The sequence below is a fragment of the Condylura cristata genome, unplaced genomic scaffold, assembly GCF_000260355.1.
Source record: "Condylura cristata isolate star-nosed mole 26May11 unplaced genomic scaffold, ConCri1.0 scaffold00008, whole genome shotgun sequence".
Taxonomy (NCBI): domain Eukaryota; kingdom Metazoa; phylum Chordata; class Mammalia; order Eulipotyphla; family Talpidae; genus Condylura; species Condylura cristata.
This window is the reverse complement of record NW_004567109.1, coordinates 10407095-10428184: the sequence shown is the minus strand read 5'-3', so window position 1 is coordinate 10428184 and position 21090 is coordinate 10407095. Positions and strand designations below refer to the sequence as shown.

Sequence of the window (21090 nt, the reverse complement as noted above, 5' to 3'; positions counted from 1 at the left end):
TTAACAAAGTACTGTTTCTCATGTAAACAAACAAGCACAAATGCTGCTCACAAGACAACCATAGGACTGTTATTTATTAAATATAATAATTTCTAGTGCTCCACAGACACAGTGGTCTTAAAGATAATAAGATAATAAATATAATATAATATATAATATAATAAATAAAGATAATAAGAGTCTTAAAGATAATACAAGAAGGATCTTTGATCCAATTGGGCAGTGTATTTGATTTAATTTATAATCCCATTTGGAGATAATGCCAGGTTCCCCTGGTCCCTTACCCCAGCAATAGGCTGTGCTGCAGCTTCTGCACACAGTAGGTTGTATGCTCTATGGTGGCAACAAAGCTCTCCACGTTGGTTATTGAAAACCCACATAAGTAAGTATTCCCCAGAAACAATGAAGTCCTGAACAATGAGGCAGGAAGCTGCCTCCTCCTCCAGTGACCCCAACCCGAGAGAGTCCAGCTGAAGGCTGCAGCAGGAAGCCCCTCACCCACTGTCTTTCCTCCCTCTCTTCCCCGTCCCTCGCCCTCCCCAGCCTCCAAGCAGTGCCAACGGCAGTCATGCTTCCCATCCCCTCTCAGCCTCTCCTCCACTCTCTGGAGGATCCCAGGTGAAGAAAAAGAAAAGCACATACTCACAGAAGGAGGCAAGCAGCCAAGCTGGGCTGGGAGAGTTGTCCTGCCCCAGGCAGGCCTGAAGAATAAAAGACACCGGGAGAGGACAAAAGAGGCTTAAAGTACTGGAGCTTGGGGGAGAAAAGGCCTAAAGAAAGTTTACAAAGCAATCTGTCAGAAAGGAGGCGAAGGGGGAGCCCTGCTGGGCTGCGGGCTCCAGGCGCTAGTCTCACCTTAGGCCTAATTAGAAACCTGCAAGTCTGAACCGATGCCCCTCCTCTTCACCCCAGAGGTTTCTCTAAGGGTGAGGCCTCAACTTGCTGCTTTGCTGACAGTCCCAAATACTTCTGCTCTGCTGGCTCAACGTACCATTTGCTTAAACCCACCCAGTTGGCCCGACTGCAATTCCCTCTGGATTTCCAGCAAAAACACTATGTGAGGATAAGGTCACTAGCAGATCTTCACAGCTGTTGGGTCACCCTGACTTCCCAAATTTTCTGAGCCTGTGAAAAGATCTGGCTTTTCTGGAAGTCCCCCTCACCTACTACCAAAAGCAGTAATAATAATAGTAATAGCAACAACAGTTACCAGATAACTGTGGAGTATTTTAACTCATTTCACATAGTACTCACCACCATCTCAAGTATGAGTTACTATTTTACAGAAAGACAAATGCGCCCGGAGAGATTAACTGTCTTTCCAAAGGTACACAATCCTGATTCCAACCCAGGACTGTCTGACCTTGATCCCCACACATTCTTCCCATTAAGGACACTTTCCACAGGACCCATTCAGGTTCTGGGTTTTGTTTTTGTTTTTGTTTTTGTTTTTGTTTTTGTTTTTTTTGTGACACCCCTATCAGTTCTAGATGGAGTAGGGTGGTACATTTCTGTGGTGTCTTAAGTATTCCCAGCCTCAAAGTGGGGGGTGAGGAGTGGGAGTAGAAGACCTTCATGGCTGGGTAAGGTCCTAGTTCTTTTTAGACACTTGAGTAATTTAGCCATAAATAATTGGGCACTGAGAACAGGACACTCACTAATAAAAGCAGAGCCTGGAGTCATGTTAAAAAAAAAAATCCAAGTCACTCAGTGGGTGGATGTATCTGCAAAACAAAAGAAAAGTCCCTTTCCCAGCCTAGCAGAGTAGTCTCCTGTACAGTTAAGAGACAACAGGCTTCTGGGCACGTAGCCAAGGTTCTGGGGATATTTATAACTTGAAGAGGGTGGGAGTCCCTAATAAGCTGCTATATTCTTTTTCCATCACTTCCCTCTCCAAGACTACAGCGAGCTCGGAGCTCTTCCCCACGCAGAATGCCTGCTTTCCCCACTGCCTGGAGTCCATTGTCTAGTTTTCTCATCCGGGCTGGGACAAGGGAAGGCGGCAAGTCCTTCGTTCAGGGCTCCGGCTGAACGCAGCGTAGCTGCTGCTGTTGCTCTTTGGCTAACTGCTGTGGTCGCAGGGATCTGCTTATGCGCCTGTGGTTTCTCTGAGCTGCCCGAGTCTGAGGTCTACGGAATCCGTGAGTCCTTGGGATCCGCCCACGAACTCGGGCGTTTGCCTGCAATTCTACCTGCGGGTCTGAGCTATCCGGGATCTACCAGTGATCTCCCGAATCTCTACGAACGCTGGAAGTCTCAGAGAACTCCGCCTGCAGTTTTGAATCTGTTTGAGGCCTCTCGGATCTATTGGATCTTTTGCACATCAGGAGGTAAGCCTGTTCGTCCCCAGCTCGGGTTTTTGGCTTCCTGCTTTCAGCCGGTCAGGGACTGCAGCCATCTCGAGGACCCGCTCGGCGCAGGCTCCCCGTGACCCCATTCCCGAAGGTGCAGGAGGCCTCCGGGAATGCTTTTGGCGGTCAAGCCCTCGGGTGATAAAGACCGTTCTGGGGCCTCGCTTCTGATTATATTCAGGGTTTTCGCTCCCCTTCCAGTGGGCGATACGGAGCCCGCCTTTCAAGGGGCGCCCTCTTGAGAAGGACGCAGCGGGTCGCCCCTACAGGGTTAACAGCGATGGAGCCGCGACACTGGCTGGCGCGGACCCGACCCGCACTCCAGAGCCGACACGCGGCGCCAGGCCTCCTGGGAGTTGTAGTCCGCGTAGCACTGAGCAAGTGCCGCAAGAGCTGCTGGGAGATGTAGTCCATGGGCGGAGCTCAAAGTTCCAGCGCGTCTGTAGAGGCTCCCCGGGGGAGTGGGCGTGTGCTGCCCCGCTCCGTCCAGGTTGTCCAATGAGGGCTAACCCCAACGGAACCCAACACGGGCCAGCGTCTACATTAGGTTCGGCGTCGCAATTAAGCCCGGGCCCAAGATAAGCTTCCAGGGTCGTGAGGCGCAGCAGAGTAACCTCCCTGACTTTAGCGCGCCGCGGTCTCCAGGAGAAGAAAGCGGAGGATACCGCCCCTGGCCAGGAGGCCGCACTTTCCTTCCACCCTTTTGTTCTTTTCCCTCCTTGGCTGTTGGCCTCTGACTGGCCTTTGTACGCGGGGCTGGAACTGCAACTCCCGGCAGGGCTGCCGAGCGCGCGCAGGCGTGCTGGAGGGGCCGGCCGCGCCGGGGGGGCCGGCCGTGCGCGGCGAGTGATTGGCGGGGCGTTCGCGCCCTCCTCGAGCGATTGGCTGGAGCAGCTGCCGGAAAGGGCCCGGCCGGGCGCTGGAGAGCGGGGGCGTTCTGTGGGCTGGGCTGGGCGCCTCCTCCCGGAGACGGCGCTGCCACAGCCGGGGTCCGGGAGGGGAGCGAGCCTGGGTGCTGCCCCAGTCAATCCCGGCTTTGCCTCCACCCCGTGGTGGCGGAGACGCGGAGGGCGGGTCGCGCTGCAGGGTCCAGGAGGAGTGCGACCCGGCCCGGGTCCAGGGCCCTCCCCACCCGCCTGGCGGCCAGAACTCCAGCCCTGGGGAGTGGGCAGGGCCTGTTTTCTGTGCCTCACGCCCTGCTTTTCGCCTCCCTTAGCGCTGTCTGTTAGCTGCTTTTCCTGCTTTCTCTCCTGGGAGGCGAATCCTTGAGCCCGAGATGGCAGCCACCCTGCTCATGGCTGGGTCCCAGGTAAGCCGGGGGTGCTTCTCGCCCCCTGCCTCTGCTTACCCATCTCGTCCAGCCGTCTTTCTGCTCTGCAAATCTCTGAGAAATTCCCTGGGAGTGGTAATTTGCTCGGGTCGGTATGTTGCCTCCCGGCATCCAGTACCAGGCTAGGGTAGCCGCGGGCCAGCAGTTATTGAACACCTACTGTATGCCTTTAAGTATTGGGGAGACAAAAGATGGATGAGACGGGCCGTCCCCGCCTGCTCACAATCTGTAAGGAGACAGATGCATCCGGTTAAGAGTGATACACGTGATAAGAGCTCTGTTTGCCTTAGGGACAAAGTGCCTTGGTGTGGGAATCAAGAAGTGGGAGTGGTTATTTGTGTCTATGGGGTCTAGAGGGCGGGTGTGAAGCAGAGATGGGGGTGGGGTCGGAATGACAGTTGGTACGGAAACAAAGTCTTAAAGAACAGTAGGATTTCAATAATCTTAGAAAGATACTACAGGAAAAGAGAACCATTGTGAATTAGAGTATGTATGTGCTAGCTGTGTTTTGAGGAAAGAGGGTCTAAAGGGCACGCACGGGTCCTGTGGTGGGGCAGAGACCAGAGCGGTCAGCTCATAAATTGCTTCCTTCTTTTACATCTCTTTTTTGCTTGTTTATTTTTTTCTTTGGACTCTACAGATCAGACTTGATACCTTTTACCTCCTCAACGTTTCTAGACATGTCTCTCATTTTCAAGAAGAAAAGTTGGTACCAACCTCCTAGATACAAGTAATAAGGAGGCATTGTGTGATTTCAGGCACCTGTGACATTTGAAGATATGGCAATGTACCTCACTCGGGAAGAATGGAGACCTCTGGACCCTACACAAAGGGACCTTTACAGGGATGTTATGCAGGAGAATTATGGAAATGTTGTCTCATTAGGTAAGTAAGAGTTCTACCTTTCTTCAGCCCACGATTTTGATACTGTCAGAAGTGAGTTTCAACTGGAGCTAGTTGTTTGATTTTGAAAGCACTTAAGTAGATATTGGCTTGAGTTAAGTCCTCAAGCAAGTCTGAATGTGGGAACATCAAGGTCATGTTGTTTAAAAAGAAAGAACGTCTCTGCACATTTTAGAAGCATTCAGATTTCTTGTGCCTTGAGTCATTTGCCATTCTCTTGCCTGTTTGTACAGATTACTGACCAAACAGGTCTGACATAATGCTGCTTGCCAGGATATAAATGCCCTTGTAAATAGGGCTTTTACTAGAAGATGAGGGGCTCTGACCCAGGTGCATGGGAGGGCACAAGCCACCTTTCTGTGTTTGTTTTGGCTTGGGAGCCCTGGCTTTGCCTCAGGTCTTTTGTTTCTCTGGAGCATGTTCTTGTAGAAAGATGTTTCAGAGTTGATGATAGATTTTGAGTGTGTCAAGTATTGTTCAGGAGAATCATGAAGTAAATGAGATCACAAATTTTCTTTTTGTTTATGTGATGGTCCTCAGACCCATCTTCTCTCTTATTCTTTGGTCTGAGTATAAACAGTATAAACAGTACATTCATAGGCTAAACAGTCTTTTGACTCATTTTTGTCACCTGTTAAGACTTGACAGAAATTAGCAACCATGTGTGGTTTACTAGATCATCTGTTAACTCATTAGGACTAGCCCCCCTTAAAAAAAAAAACAAAAAAAAACTTTATCCTTAGAGCTTTTTCCAGAACAAAAGGTGACTGAGGATTTTGTCTTTAACTTGTGCTCTCCCTGACTTCCTAAGTTTCTTGGATCCTTCTTTTAGAAAAATAACTAGAAATGAAGTTATCTATCCACATCTGCAGTCTGTAACAAAGATAATTCATTCAGAGCAAGAACAAAAACAAGATAGAAGAATCTTTAAAATATATAAACTTATATTTCTGTGGTCTAGCCCAATGAACAATTGTTAGAAGGATGGAAGTATGGAAACACTAATATAATAGCAACACTAATAGTTACATATTATATATAATAGTAGTGGCTATTATTATCATTAAGAGAGTGCCTTAAATAACGTTTACAAAGCTTCCAAACTTTAAAAGTTTAAATGTGTTGTCAGGTATCGGGGAGCTTTAATAAGAGCATGTTGTATGTACTGTTTACCAGACTAATTTAGCTTTGCTTCCAGTATACTTAATAACATCTTTCTGAAGAGTGTACTGAGAAACTTGGAAAAGCCATGTCTGTTGAAAATTTTCTTGTAGACTGTGATTGTATTATTCTGATTTTCATTTGGAGACTATAGTTGGTCTATGCCAAGAATACTCTTGAGTCAAACATTTTCACTCCTATTTTCATTAAAATGCCACTGGACGGTAGCAAGTAACATTTGGCAGTCATTTTTCCTGACAGCCAACTTTTGATACAGGTGGATAAAAAATTAATTTTTTAATTTCCATGCTGATTTAGTAGGTTCTTAGTAAATATCATATGATAAAGACAAAGGCTTAATGAGTTAAAAAACATACATGTATACATATTCACACACAATATCTAGACATTTGTTTTTTTGAGGTTCAAATTTAAAAAGCTCTTATATTTTGTTTCTGGTTGTTTTCTTGAAACACCAGGAATATATACAATATTCCTAAAGAACCACTAACTGTAGTGTTACAGAGCATGAACTCTTACCATGCAGATATGGATTTGAATCCCTGCCTCATCATTTATTGCTGTGTGACTTTTTACAAACTACTCCACTTCCCTGGGTCTTGGATTTCTCATTCATAAAATGAAAATCACCTTAATGCCTAACTCAGGTGGTTAAGGTAATTCACATAAAGAACTGAGCAAAGCTCATGTCATGTAGTAGGTAATTTCGTGTGTTGTTTAAAGTATTATTGTCATTATTTACCTTTTTATTACAGATTTTGAAATCAGGAGTGAGAATGAGGTGAATCCAAAGCAAGAGATTAGTGAAGATGTAGAATTTGGGACTGCATCCGAAAGACCTGCTGGGAGTACTAGAGAGGAAAATCCTGAAAGTGAAGACACCTTTGAAGGCAGGGATAGATCAGAAAGACAGTGGGGAGATTTAACAGCAGAAGAGTGGGTAAGCTATCCTCTGCAACAAGTCACTGATCTGCTTGTCCACAAAGAAGTCCACACAGGTATCCAATATCATATATGTTCTCACTGTGGAAAAGCCTTCAGTCAGATCTCAGACCTTAATCGACATCAGAAAACCCACACTGGAGACAGACCCTATAAGTGTTATGAATGTGGAAAGGGCTTTAGTCGGAGCTCACACCTTATTCAGCATCAAAGAACACACACTGGGGAGAGACCCTATGACTGTAATGAGTGTGGGAAAAGTTTTGGAAGAAGCTCCCACCTCATTCAGCACCAGACAATCCACACTGGAGAAAAGCCTCACAAATGTAATGAGTGTGGGAAAAGTTTCTGCCGGCTCTCTCATCTAATTCAGCACCAAAGGACCCACAGTGGGGAAAAACCATATGAATGTGAGGAGTGTGGGAAAAGCTTCAGCCGGAGCTCTCATCTAGCTCAGCACCAGAGGACCCACACAGGTGAGAAACCTTATGAGTGTAACGAATGTGGGCGAGGCTTCAGTGAGAGGTCTGACCTCATCAAACACTATCGAGTCCATACTGGGGAGAGGCCCTACAAGTGTGATGAGTGTGGGAAGAATTTCAGCCAGAACTCTGATCTTGTGCGCCATCGCAGAGCCCACACAGGAGAAAAACCTTACCATTGTAATGAATGTGGGGAGAATTTCAGCCGCATCTCACACTTGGTTCAGCATCAGAGAACCCACACTGGGGAAAAGCCTTATGAATGTAATGCATGCGGGAAAAGCTTCAGTCGGAGTTCTCATCTCATCACGCACCAGAAAATTCACACTGGAGAGAAGCCCTATGAGTGCAATGAGTGTTGGCGAAGCTTTGGTGAAAGGTCAGATCTAATTAAGCACCAGAGAACCCACACTGGTGAGAAGCCCTATGAGTGTGTGCAGTGTGGGAAAGGTTTCACCCAGAGCTCCAACCTCATCACACATCAAAGAGTTCATACAGGAGAGAAACCTTACGAATGTACTGAATGCCAGAAGAGTTTCAGCCGGAGCTCAGCTCTTATTAAACACAAGAGAGTTCATACCGACTAAGTCCTATAATGATGACTGAAAAATGTTTCATTTAAGGTACCATTTTCTTTGCTATCAAAGAGCTCTTTCAAGACTGAGCTGCTTTTACTGTACTGCATTTCCTTGTTGTGGGCCACACTTTAAAACATCAAAGACTAGCCATTTGAAATTCTAACCCACAGCTTTGGGAATGTTATCCCCATCTCCACAGTAGTGATTTTTATTCACTCAATACTAATTAACTACTTTATCAGAATCAGTCCCATTAGTAACTGGAAATCTGAAGACCAAGGGATAAATGCTGGTAAATGCTCAGGCCTGGAAATGGAATAAATCTTTAGAAGTTGTTTTCTCCCATCCTTGGCCCAAACAACTATGCTAGGGAAAATGTTAGACTGTAATAGGGTGTTAACAGCTGCTTTGGAAAAAGACAACCAGAGACTTTGCCTGAATTGTCACCATAGCTGGGCACACACATCTTCCCCTTCAAAGGGCTTTGTCTTGAGTTGCTCATGCATTTTTATCCTGCCATCTTCCTAAGAGCAGAGACTACGCAATGAAGGCAATGATCATAACTTTTCTTCTTATTGTTTCTAATTTAATTTTTTAAAGCTTGCATCTTTGTGAAAGTTATCTGAAGATACAGATTGAAAGGAAAAATGAGACACAGGTTTGGGGACCAAGGACTCTTTGACAGTGGTGACTAGCAAGAGATACCCACTGTAGTTTTGCCATTCATCAGAATTTATTGATTTTCTTTGGCAATCACTATAGGGAAAATATCTTCAAAGGTAGGACCATAAGAGATGGAGTGTAAGGAGTAAGTGGAATTGACCACTTTGGGAAGGAAGCACAGAGTTCCTTCTCAAGAAATACAAATTTCTGTTTTCTTTCAGCTCTACCCTTTTAGATCAGTTCTCCCTATACTACTAACTGTAGGATTTGATAAGGGCCACATCCCAGTGTTTATCTTAGCTTGCATAAGAGCATGTGTATGTACAGTAAAATGTGTATTCCTATGGTTTTTCCAATAGAAGAAACTGAATTCACACAGAGTTAGCATGTTCTTGGGTGATGTTGATCATGTGTCCGAACTACAGACTCCAGTGGGAGAAATGTCCTTTTTTTCATTCTTTAAATGTAAAAAATTTAAACACTAGTGCTCCAGTTTGCACTCTTCTGTAAGCTCTGTCTTTGTACAGAACTAAACACTTCTTTATGTGTATCAATCAATTGTGGGAGATAGTGACTGGACAAATAGGTTGATTGTCCTGTTTTCCAGCTGAATTATCTTCTCTTTGGCCTAGTTACAAGAAATTACTAAATCTAGATAGGAATGTATTTCCATCCTCCCAGCCTACAGATACAAGTGGCTAAAATAAGAGTCAACCAGTTTAAGCCCAGTAGTGTCAGTTTTCTTTATCTCAGTCTAGATAGGAATTGAGAAATATCCCAAGTGTTCAAATGTTGATATTTTTCTAAGCATTTGGGAGGCGTGGGGCATGGATACCCAGAAGATGGGACTGGAATAGGAATATATATATACACATATATATATTTTTAAGAGTGCCTCAAGTTATTTCTACTGTGCTTTATTGTGAATGTTGTAACATTTAAAAAACACTTTTGCTGTAGCTCTTTGGAACTTGGTACTAAAGGAACTAGTGATCTCCCTTGAGTAGTGTATTACAAAGAGTTAACATGACCCACCAATGTGTGGAACCTCATCCCTTGCAAATGACGTAATCTTAAAAGTAACAAAGAAAACCCACTGCACCAACGAGGTTTCTTTATGTTGTCACTCCTACTTAAATACAAACTCGGGCAGGGAGCATGTTTTTAGTTCTATATAAAATCCATCAAACTAGGTAATCATATTTTAATTATTGAATGACTTACATGTTCTTGAAGACTAAATTCAATCATGTATTTTCCCACATCAGTGTTGCTGATGGTTCTAGTGAATATCAAAGTGCTGTTTTTGTGTCACTTGAGGCATCAGCCTTGGAGTGACCATAGAAGACAGCATCTCTATGACCTAATTGTACGCTGATGTCTTTCTTTCCCTACACTGCTGCCCCACCCCATCCATTTCTGCTGCTGACTCTGACTTCTAAATCCACCAGTCCTCCTCCATACATGTACACTCCAGCTGGGAAGTGAAAAGGGCAGGGGCTAGACCGCTCTATGGCCTCTCTTTCTGCCAGTTGCTGCCCATTTGCTGTATTGAACTTTGTGTAGAAAATTGTACATTGGACTCTTTTTTGCTAATGCTTTCTGCATGCCTTCTGCTCCCAAGTCTGGCTGCTTCTGCACATACCCTAACACTGTGCCTGTTTTCTATGGTTGTGGAGAGTGAGTGAACAAGTAAGTACCAGTTTTCCTTATGATATTGGCCAGTTTTCCTAGTGTCTGTCTAATCTGTATTCTAACTATTCTACAATTAAAAGTATAATTTTTAAAATCAGAAAACTGAGAATTGTTTTAGTAATCCAGCACCAGTACATAAAATGGCTTTGTATTGGGCATAGTTATCTTTACACTGATATATTTGTCCAGATATTCTTGTAGAGATTTGGGTGTACAGTGTCTTCACACATTAGTGATCTCTATGGTTATTGTCATGCTTTGTGAAGATGCGAACAGTTGTACGGTTTTCTATGAAGTTTTCTAAGTTAGTTTGTTTGCTTGTGTGAAAGACATGGAACTACTTGGTATGGATGACTCATTAGCTTTAGAGAAAAAAAGTCCAAAAGGGAAAATGAGAGGAGACTGTTTATTTAAGGAGATATTTTGGTGTATCTGTTAAGAATATTAAAACAGTTTCTACTGAATTAGTATGGACCCCAGAACAGACGGACCCCTAGAAATGTCAGAGGTTCTCTATTCATGGCATAGCTACACAGTCTGCCTGAGGAAGTGGTTATGTCTTACTAGGGTGGGGCCACAATTCTCAAATTACGTACAAGTAATATTCTCTGATGAATCTTTTTTTTTAAGGAGGGCCAGTCTAGGCAGAGGTAGGGAGTGGTAGTGCTTTAAACTAAGAAAAAAAAAAATAACATAAAAGAAAAATGTGAGAACCCTTTTAGCCAAGATATGGAAAGAAAAAGGGCTTATCAAAACACTTGTCAAAGCTCTCTCTACGTGTTCCGCATTTCCTATCTCTTCAAGGAAAGTTAAAGGAAGATGTCAGTTCATCTGGAGAAAGGTAGCTAAGAGCCTCCCCTCAAAGGGTATTTGACGTATTAAAACTCACTATCATTGTTATGGAATGGTGTGAACTGTTAAGAGGCTAGCAGCTTAGGGGTGCCATTAGGATCCCACTGAATGTACAGAAATGGTAACTTGTTAAATGACTCCATTTAATAAGTGTTTCAAAAGTTAGTGTTTCTTGAAAAGGAGTGCCTATACCCTCAGAGTAATAGACTGAAGTATTGGTTAGACACCCACCCTTGCAGTGAAGTAGCAGACTTGGTCCCTGCTGACCCACAGTGTGGGGCCTCCCTGGTGGGGCAGGGGCTTGATCTCAGCACTATCAAGCTATTGCCAGTCACTGTGGTGTGAGTTCAATCCCTGAGCCAAACCTCATTCACAGCAGACCTCTCCTGTCATGCCCACTGCTCCCTTCAACAGTGTATTTCAGTAGATCTGGCTGTTCTAGACCCCACACTGTCTCTGGCAAATACTCTCCCTGCCCCCATACCTCTGGCCCACACCCCAGTTCTTGTCTGCATAAATAAATCTATTTTTTTAATTACAAAAAAACGGTTGCTAGTAAAAAGCAATTTAGAGGTAAAATTAATAGAAGAATCTTACCGTAAGATGACCTAAAATGGTATGGTTAATATTCTGTTTTCCTAAATGCTCATGGTCAGTTTGTATCATTTCAGCTTCTCCAAAGATGGCTTTGTTTTTCCTTCTGAGAGAAAGAGAAATTGAGACTAATGACATCAAATCTCACTTGTGTTTCACACAACCAACCCCTGCAGCTCCCTGTGGACCTCTTCACTCAGAAGCTATTTAGGCACCTGCAAGCCAGACTTCAAACTGAACTCACCACTTTCTTCCACCAACTGCCACCTGCTTTTATATTTACTAACTTAATCATTGCCTAGTTAGCCAAGTTAGAAACTTACAAACTTGGTAATTCCTGCTCCTTTAGCCACCACCCCCAAATCAGTAATAAGTATTAGCAAAGAGTCATCCAGTCATGACCATACAACCCTCTAAATCTTTCTCAAGATTAAAAAAAAAATTATTTATGCAGGTCACTTAGCTTTCTCTTCCTTGGATTTCCCATTAGAAAAATGGGTCGGTTATACGCCCTCATAGTGTTGCAAAGTTTAAATGAGATGATGGACCATTACTAGGCCATTGTCTAGATTATTGAAACAACTTCCTAATGAGTTTCTTCCGTATTCAACACTATTTTGTCCTTACCATTCTGCAGTGAGAATGACCTTTCTGAATGACAAATCCCTTCATGCTACTCTATAAAACTTTTTGTGCTTCCCCTTGCCAGCATTAGTGAAATTTTTTCAGTGTAATTTATGAGGCGGTCATTCATGATCTGTCCTCTGTTACCTTCTGCTTGGGTTCTCTGCATTTTCCTTGCAACTTGGCAACATTCCCGATGTATCTCTTTCTCTCCAATCTTCTAGCCAACTATCAGCTCTCTTGCCTGACTTGTTCTAGGGACCCTTTTCTGGTCCCACAAGACGATTAGGTATGTGTTTTCATTGTTCCCTGGGTTTGTCCAAATCAAAAAGACTTCATCCCAGTTTCGTAATAACCTATTTTGTGTTCATATCCTCCATTAGACTTTGCTATCCTTGAGTAAGTCCTGTGTCTTGTTCATGACTGTATATCCTCAGCCCCTAGCAAATGTTTGACTTAAGAAGACAGCAAATATATAATTTTATATATAATAATTTATTTTTACATATTTTTGTGCATTTTCCCATCTTAATTGCAATCCCCTTGGGTTTCCCATCACCAAATCACCCATGTGCTCTCACCATAGTCTAGTGCATTTCCCTCCCCCCATTGTTTTTGATCCCATTCCCCGCTCCACCCCCACAAAATGTCTCTGGTATATAGCTGTTCATCATTATCATTTTCTTGCCTGTTCTGTTATATTCCTGCTATGAGAGAAACCATCTGGTATTTTTCCTTTTCTTTCTGGCTTATTTCACTAAGCATGATCTTTTCCAGCTCCATCCATGTTGCTGCAAAGGACATGTGTTTGGTTGGTTGGTTGGTTGGTTGCTGAGTAATATTCCATTGTATATATGTACCACATCTTTTTAATCCAGTCATCCACTTTTGAGCATTTGGGCTGTTTCATGTCTTTCTGATTGTGAATAAGGCAGCAATAAAGATGGGGGTGCAGGTATCTTTTTGAATCAGTGTTTTTGTGTCTTTTGGTTAGATACCTAGGAGTGGGATTGCTGGGTTGTAGGGAAGCTCCATGTTTAGCAGTTTGAGGAACCTCCAGACAGTTTTTCATATGGTTGTACTAGTTTGCGTCCCCACCAGCAGTGCAGGAGAGTTTCTTTTTCTCCACATCCTCGCCAACATTGACAGCAAATATTTCTTAGGTGAGTAGAGAAAATGCATATACTTCTTTCCCTTCAGCACAGCTAACAACTTCACCACACAAGCTATACATGAAAGTACTGCAGACAGTCTGACATTTTGTACATGGTAGAACCATATTAAATAGGAAGAAGGCTTCAGAGGTGACATGATCCAACTCTTTCACCACCCTCTCTCCCAGATATATCTGGGGTAAAGATGTGTTCCCCCAACCACTCCTGAGCTTGATGAATCACTGTCATCGTTGGAGGGTTCTTTGGGTTACAGACTCTTACTATGGCAACTTTAGAGATGCTGGAAGGTAGTCTCAATACAGTGAAACTGGCCAAGATTCTAAGGTCCCTTCTTTAGGTTTTTGTCATTTGATAAATCTCTGAATTTTCCAAGTCAAGCTTATAAACCAATGGTCATTAATATTCTGAGATTCCAATGAAAGTTTCAGAATGCTTGTTTTTGAGTCTTTAGAATTCTTTATATATTTTGGATCCAAGTCCTTGATCAGATAGAGCGCTTGCAAATATTTCTCCCAGTTTTTGCCTTGTCTACTCATCCTCAGAATGTCTTTTTCAAAGATTTATTTATTTATGCATCCAAGATCTGGGTACAGGCCAGAGGTATGGGGCTTATGTGTGAGAGGATTTGTTAGAGACACATTGACTGAAATATACTGTTGAGGGGAGCAGCGGGTGAGACAGGAGGTCATGTGGGTCAGCTTCCTGGCCGGGGATTTAACTCTTGCTGCAGTGGCTACTGGTAGCTTCATAGTGCTGAGACAATTCCTTGCACAACCAGGGAGACCCACAAAATAATGCTTTTTATAAAATCAAAATTTTTAATTTTTATGAAATTCAATTTTTAGATAGGATTTATTTTTCACCCAAGGGCTCCTTTTCTAAGTTTCCACATTGATAGCTCTTGAGCTATCAAAAAATTTAAATCTTTGGTTTTTAGACAAGGGAGGGAAGAAGCATACTTCTGGATTTCACTCTTGTTTGGTTACATCCACTCTTCTGAAGTGGCAGGTTACACTGCCTTTAGACCAAGGTGGTGGGGCTTCTCCCTGAGCCCTGATCTTTAGAGGACTTTGAACTGCACTTCAGTTACTTGCACAGCTCTGCCCATGAGATCAAGGGTAAATGACCATCCAGAACTCATGCCTCTCCCTCCCCTTCTAGAACACAAATGCCAAGTACCTGGAACCTTGGAGTTCTTTGCCCCACGCTCCACCTCCAAACCTTTTCCCTAGGGTTGTTCCCTTGAGGACAAACCACACTGCATCTGAATAACCCCTGGGTCTTAGTTTTGGGGGAGTGAACAGAGCATGGTTGGATAACCACGTACATGGATGTGGTGTCTTCCTAGAAGGGCACAGTGCGTCCAGGACAGAGGGAAAAGGGGCAGACCTCCATGTGTATCTTACTCCAGCCCTGATTCCTGGGATACTGTCAAACATTTCCTCAGGTGTTAGAACCTATGAAGTCTGTATGTTTCTGAGGTAAGTGATTCATTGACTAGATGAATATGCAATGAGGAAGCCAGAATTCAGAAGGAGGAGCAGTCTAGGGTGGGAATAAAGATTTAAAATTAAGTCATTTTTGGCCCTCCCTGGTGGTGCAGCGGGTTAAAGCACAGCACTGAGAATCTAAAGCCGCTTCCGCATGAGTTTGATTCCCGCCTGCCCCAGAGGAGATCCACATGGTGAGGCAGACCTCTCCTGACCCGCCCGCTGCTCCCCTCAGCAGTGTACTTCATAGATCTGCCTGTTCTGCTCCCCACTCTGTCTCTGGTGAAGCCTCTCACCACCCCTGTACCTCTGGCCTGTACCCCAGTTCTGTATGCACAAATAAATAAATATTTAAAAAAAATTAAGTTGTTTAGCAAAACTTTGTTGATCACCAGCTTGGTAGAAGATTAAATAAGACCAACTCTGCCTTTGTCAAATGTTTTTATTCTGATGGGGAAGGTGGATGATAAAGACTTGTCTGGTTACAAGTTTAGTGCAGGAAAAGGAAAGGAGTTGGGGGAACTGCTATTGTAGACTGCTAGTTAAAGCCTCTGTAAACATGTTCTGAATGAGTTGTCAGATTTCTAGGGGAAAGCACTAAACAGATTACTGAAGATCAAATAAATGTAGGTGCTGAGGCAGCAGTGGGCCTCCTGGAGAAACAACCACCAGGTTGATGCTCAGGGGAGGAGAGGGCCAAGGGGAGGAGATGGAAACTATACTGAGAGACCAGTTGTTGAGTTTGAAGGGGTTACATCCAAGCATATTCATATGTCTAGCAGGCTGTTCGAAATATCCAGAACTCAGGACCAACAGCAGTGTTGTAGATTTTTAAAAATGGTAATAACTAGATGGAATGGTAGTAGTGAATAACACACAAATGAATGGTGGCCATGATGGAGTGAATAGTTTCAAGAATAGAACCCTGGGGATGCCATAGGTAATGATGGGCAGAGAGGACCTAAAAGGAAGCATTATAGTACTGGGAAGAATCAGGAGAGGAGGTCATAGGGCCAAGAAAATGACACTTTTCAAGATAGCCAAACAGCTAAGATGTCTAGAATACTGTATTTGAAACTCTGTAAATGGAAAAACTAAGTAATAAAATGTAATTGTTTCATTAATGATAAAATTAATAGAAAATACTATTCTCATGGAATTTTAAACTTAAAGGGAATGCAAATTTAATTGTATGCACAGTCTATTTTAATCAAGTTTTATTGAATTTCCTGCACAAAATAAATATATACGGAATGCTATATAATTATTCCTGGCATGGCACTAATTTTGGAAGCAAGATTCACAATCCCTGTTAAATTGATTTGTGGAACAGTATATTTAAACTTGTATATGTAATATGGGTAATAATAATCACCTTAGAATTCTGCTGGATTTTGGTTAAAAGCATACCTTAACACTTCAATAAAAGATTTGTGGCTTGCCTGTGGGGAAGTACACAGTGGACCAAATATTATGTTCAGTCGAATCCCTAGAATATGATTTCTGGAACTTATGTGGCAGCTGCTGTTGCCTGTGCTTGTCTCTTTAAATGACTGTAGAGTTCACAGTCAGTGGGTGGATGCACTAAAGTCCTCCTGGTGAGTTGCCAGGGAATCCCACTGTTAGCAAGTAGAAGAAAGAACGTTGTGTTAAATTCTTCCATGAGACCAAGTGTTCATTAGTCTTAAATTGGATTTAACAATACTAATTAGACTTGAAAGTTGCCTTTTGCTTTTTTTGAGTTTGATTGGGAGGGGATAGAAGATTAGAAAGGAGAACTCACTTTGCTCTCTTTTTCATGTTTTTCCAAATCCCCTCAATAGAACCCCAGAACACAGAAGTCATAAAAATTTTTTTAAGTACAAAAATAGTGTCAAAATCAGCCTACCAGCATCAAGTATGGAAATATGAATGCTTAAAAGGAAGGGTGCTTAACTTTGTTGATTTTGATTTATCCCTTCTGGCTGTGAAGCATATGATTAAGATTAGAATTTGGCATTACACCAGAGTTCAAGTCTCAGCTCTGGTTTGGGACTTGGTTTCTTTATCTGAAAAAAGGGACATAATATCTTTTGGTACTTGGCTTTTATGTTGTCACAAGCAGTAAATAACATCATAAGTGCTTAGCAAATAAGTGCTTAGCAAATAACTAGTTATATGAAGTTCTTATAGGTGTACTCTTTATGAGAATTTTTTTTCTAATAAACCTACCTGATTGTGAGCCACTGTGTTTTTAGCTATTGACATTTTTCAGAACAAATTCAAATTGCATTCTGAAACCAACTTGCAAATCACATAAAGAGAACTATACCCTAATTTGCTTTGGATTCTAACTAGTTTTTCTAATTTATTCATCAGATTGACTATGCTGACTTTCTGACTGGCAAAAGTAAGAATATACATACTCTAAAAATGAATCTGTCAACACTGAGACTTGAGATGAAAAGAACCTAGTGAAGTATCTTTGGAGTCTCGACCTATCTTGGTTCAGCTGTGTGGCTTTGAGCAAATGTTTAAACCTCTCAGTGACTGGCTTCCTCAATAAAATGCAATAGTACTGTTACTTTTAAGGGTTTCATGTAAAGATCAGCAGTAACATTTGAAAAACACTCGAAATGCAGTAGGGACTCAATAAATGATAGGGATTATTATTTAAAACATTGTCCCACCCAGCTGGAAATACGTTTTCCATATTAAAATGGTTTTGGTGAATTTGAGAATTAGAAGGTAATCAACAGACTTGCTCAAGAGTAATCTTCAAAAGGAAAATGCTAAAAATAAATGGTAATAAAGAAAGCATGCAATAAGGTTTTGGGGTAAGTTGATTACCTGCTATTGCCAAATCAGCTTTATGGCACTTTATAAAAGAAATCTAATCTTAAGTTTTCCTCCATCTTGATTGGAGTACCACAGTTTTTGCAGTGTCTTCAATGATAAAAAATATTAAAGTTTAATGAAGGAAATAAATTACTCCATTTGACAATGGAGGATCCAAAATAGACGTGAAATTTTCAAATAAAGTTCAGTAGCAGACTCTTGGCACTTAATGGCCAAAGGATTGGTTGTCAACTAAAATTCTATGTATGGTCTCCACTTTCATTTTTCTTCTTTTCTACATTTTTTCCCTTCAAACACTGCCGGTGCCTTTTTGTTTAAGATTTATTTTTATTTATGCATGCATGCAAGAGCTGGGGTATGGGCCAGAGGTGTGGAGGGGTGAGAAGACTCATCAGAGACAGTGGGGAGCAGACAGGCAGATCTGCTGAAATACACTGCTATGCTGAGTAGCCAGGCAAGACCAGAGAGGTCTGCTGTACCATGTGGGTCAGCTCCCTTGATGGGGATCTAGATGGAGCCAGTGCTGCAGTGGCTGCAGACTTAACTCCTTGTGCCACAGAGAGGCCCTGCCTGTGCCTTTGAACTCTGGCTGAGGTGTCTTATCTTTATTAATATAATCTTGTTTGGAGTCTGAGGAACAGACTATTTCCTTAGGCCTCCCACAGGGACAAACAGGGAGATTAATCTAACTTTAAACATTCTGTTACTTCAGGTTGTTAGCAGTAAAAGTGAAAGCTTCAATCTGAATATTATAGTATCTTGCAGTTATTTAAAAAAGCAAAAGCATTATTTGTTGACAATTCAGACAACACATTTGTTCTGTTCAGTGAAGGGTTGTAGAATGGCCTGGTTGCACTGATTTTCCTAATTTCAAAAGATTAGTTGGAGCTCTCCTTAGCAATTTATTAAGTTTATTTGTATACTTCTCCTGCCTTGTGAGTTCTTAGAGGACAAATTTTGTGTTTTATTTATTTTACAACCCCTCATTAACACAGTGATTGTTGTGGAGGACACAAAATAAATACATGTGTTTGAGTTTCAGAATGCACTCACAGGTACTATATTTTAGAACACAAAGCTCAGATGACCATATTCTCTAGAAAACAACAGCAACATATGGTCTGAAAAGGTGGGGTATATATGTGAGGACCATATGGCAGAATATTTGAAATATTATCTCAGAAAATGTGTGATAGATTGCTATAATTACAGTTTTCAGACCTGCAGTTCTTGTTTTGAGGTCTCTGAATGGAAATTCAAGGGTTCTTCTACTTAATGTAGATAAAATTAACATCTTTATTTTTATGAGTGTCCAACTGATATTTTGCACTCCCCCCCCATCGTGAATGCAGGCAACAAACCAAGACAGAAAGATAGAATTAACAGTATCTTTCACTCTGTCACCAATAGAAATCACAGACATTTCATATCACAGTTATCACAGATTTCGAGTTATTTTACTTTCAAGATGTTGATAATGTGTTAAGAAAAACAGATTATCACAATTTTGTTTGTTTTTTTAAGATTTATTTATTTATGCATATAGAACTGTGGTGCAGGGGTGGTGAGAGGCTTCACCGGCAACAGAGTGGGGAGCAGAATAGGCAGACTGACGTAAAACACACTGCTGAGGAGCAGCGGGTGCGGTCTGGAGAGGTCTGTCATACCAAGTGGGTCACCTCCGGGGCTGGGGACGGAACTGCACTGAAATGGTTGCGGGCTCGCTTGCAATGCTGCGCTTTAACCCGTTGCGCCGAGCCCACAAATTCGTTTTTAAAGTATATTTCCTAATTGAATTCCAACATAGTTATTTTTCAGTATGGTGTGTTTTTATGCACTTAAAAACCCAGAGAGAGCCGTGCATTTTACTAGCGCAAATGGTATAAGAACCCTCGAGTTCGAGGCAGATTTCTATGAACTTTAAGCTTCAAGACCCTTTGCAACGGCCTTCTAACATTTGTGCCTAAATTTGCAATCTTTTGCATAAGTATTTTTGTAAAGATCCCAGCATTTGTGTAAGGCTCAGGCCCTACGATACAAGGGTTGTATTAACTGAGAAATTTGGCTTGGGGAACATAGTAGGTTTTCAATAATTGCTGTAGACAGATGTGGAAATTAAAATGGCCCTGGAGTGTATCTGAAATCCTGCAGACCACTGCTTTACGTGTCCACACTCGAGGGACGTTGGCCGTTAGGCTAGGGAAGGGCTAGCTCTCACCGTCTAGTAGGGCTGTGGGATCAGGCTCGACCAGTACCGGGCACAGGCTAGTAGGGGTGGCGGGCGCAAATTAGGGCTAGGAAAAATTGGAGTCTTTGGGGATTAGAATTAGCCCTTTGCCTTGCATGTCTCATTTGGCTTCATAGATGCGTGTATCTGCCCTTTCGAATTTATGGATATTAATTCGTCCCAAACCCCACGAGGGAATGGCCCTTGTGCAGTCTTTTGTACGTGACCTTGCTCTTGAGCCGTGTTAACTTTAGCGACCTTCCTCAAATCTGGGCTACCCCCAACGAGTGGGGAGCGGAGCCAGAGAGGCGGAGCGGCAGTTGTCCGTTGTTCCAAGGGACAATCAAACCACCAGCCTGACCGTCCCTAAGTCGTATCCTAACTAGAACCCAAAAGACAACCGAGAGGGGCCCGAACGCGTGGCGGTGGGCGTGTCTGCGGCGAACGCCAGCGGCGGCGCGACGGGGGATTAGGGGCGCTGCGGCGCCGGATAAGGGGGCGGGAGGGTCACCGGGGAGCGAGGCCGGCGCGGACCGTAGGGGGCGGGGTTTCGGGGGCGGCCACGCGTCACGCAGCCTAGATTTTCGGCCTGGCGTGGGCGGCGGAGGAGGGAGGAGCCTCGGCCGCGCTGAGCCCCGCGTCCCGCCGCCTCGCTTCTATCAGGGGCTTCAGCACAGACCCCTTTGTGTTTCTGCCCCCGCCCCGGAGGCGCCCCAGCCGGCGGCGCTGAGTTCCCTCATTGGCTCAGCCGGTGGCTTCACCGATTGGCTCTCGAGTCCTCCGGCGTGGTGCGCATCTTCTCGCTGCTATTGGTTACCTGAGCTGCCGCTCAGACCGCCGCGCGCGGCGATTGCCCAGCAGCTCGGAGTCCCTGGAAGCAGTTCCGGGAAACCCCGCGTGCTGCCGGGATCGCGTCCCTGTCCATGAGGGGGGGAGGGGGTGGCGCGCGCGCCATTTCTAGTCGTTTTCAAAGCGCCTCGCGCTGATTCTCACGGGCCCGGCGGCCGGCCCCAGCTCTGCCCTGGTGAGTCTCGCGCCGGCCCGTGGGGGGAGGGGCCGGGAGCCCCGATCCGACCCGACTCGGCCCGGCCGGGGCCCGTCGCCCGGCCCGTTTCGTTTTCTCTCCGAGGCCCCCGGGTGGGGGCGGGGATGGGCTGGGGGCGG

The 21090-nt window shown here is 43.7% G+C and overlaps 2 protein-coding genes and 1 pseudogene across 7 annotated transcripts in view; 2 read left to right on the top strand and 1 right to left on the bottom strand.

Annotated features, from left to right (window-relative positions):
- Nucleotides 1-1878: 1878 nt before the first annotated feature.
- LOC105853403 lies at nt 1879-2502 on the bottom strand (annotated as a pseudogene).
- On the top strand, nt 2256-11317 carry ZNF436 (zinc finger protein 436). Of its 3 annotated transcripts, XM_004678598.2 has the most exons (4): nt 2256-2330; nt 3568-3660; nt 4440-4566; nt 6522-11317. In XM_004678598.2, exons 2-4 carry the CDS (start codon nt 3628-3630, stop codon nt 7775-7777), a joined length of 1416 nt encoding a protein of 471 aa, XP_004678655.1. In that variant the 5' UTR covers nt 2256-2330; nt 3568-3627; the 3' UTR covers nt 7778-11317. The 3 variants fall into 3 exon arrangements, with proteins under 3 accessions (XP_004678655.1, XP_012577999.1, XP_012577998.1); XM_012722545.1 differs by lacking the exon at nt 3568-3660 and having other exon boundaries at nt 2274-2330; XM_012722544.1 differs by lacking the exon at nt 2256-2330 and having other exon boundaries at nt 3356-3660; nt 4322-4566.
- Nucleotides 11318-20842: 9525 nt separating this feature from the next.
- The window catches only part of HNRNPR (heterogeneous nuclear ribonucleoprotein R), a 28051-nt gene continuing 27803 nt past the window's right edge, over nt 20843-21090 (top strand). For 2 of the 4 annotated variants that reach the window (XM_004678594.2, XM_012722659.1), the window contains exon 1: nt 20855-20950. The gene's annotated coding sequence lies outside the window, so the exon portion shown is untranslated. Of the gene's footprint in view, nt 20951-21090 lie in introns of all 4 variants that reach the window. The other 2 variants (XM_004678591.2, XM_012722658.1) reach the window with 2 other exon arrangements.

Coding starts and splice junctions, on each gene's coding strand:
- ZNF436 (XM_004678598.2), top strand. CDS start 3,628: ATGGCAGCCACCCTGCTCATGGCTGGGTCCCAG. Junction 3,661..4,439: donor TGCTCATGGCTGGGTCCCAG/GTAAGCCGGGGG, acceptor GTGTGATTTCAG/GCACCTGTGACATTTGAAGA. Junction 4,567..6,521: donor TGGAAATGTTGTCTCATTAG/GTAAGTAAGAGT, acceptor TTTTTATTACAG/ATTTTGAAATCAGGAGTGAG.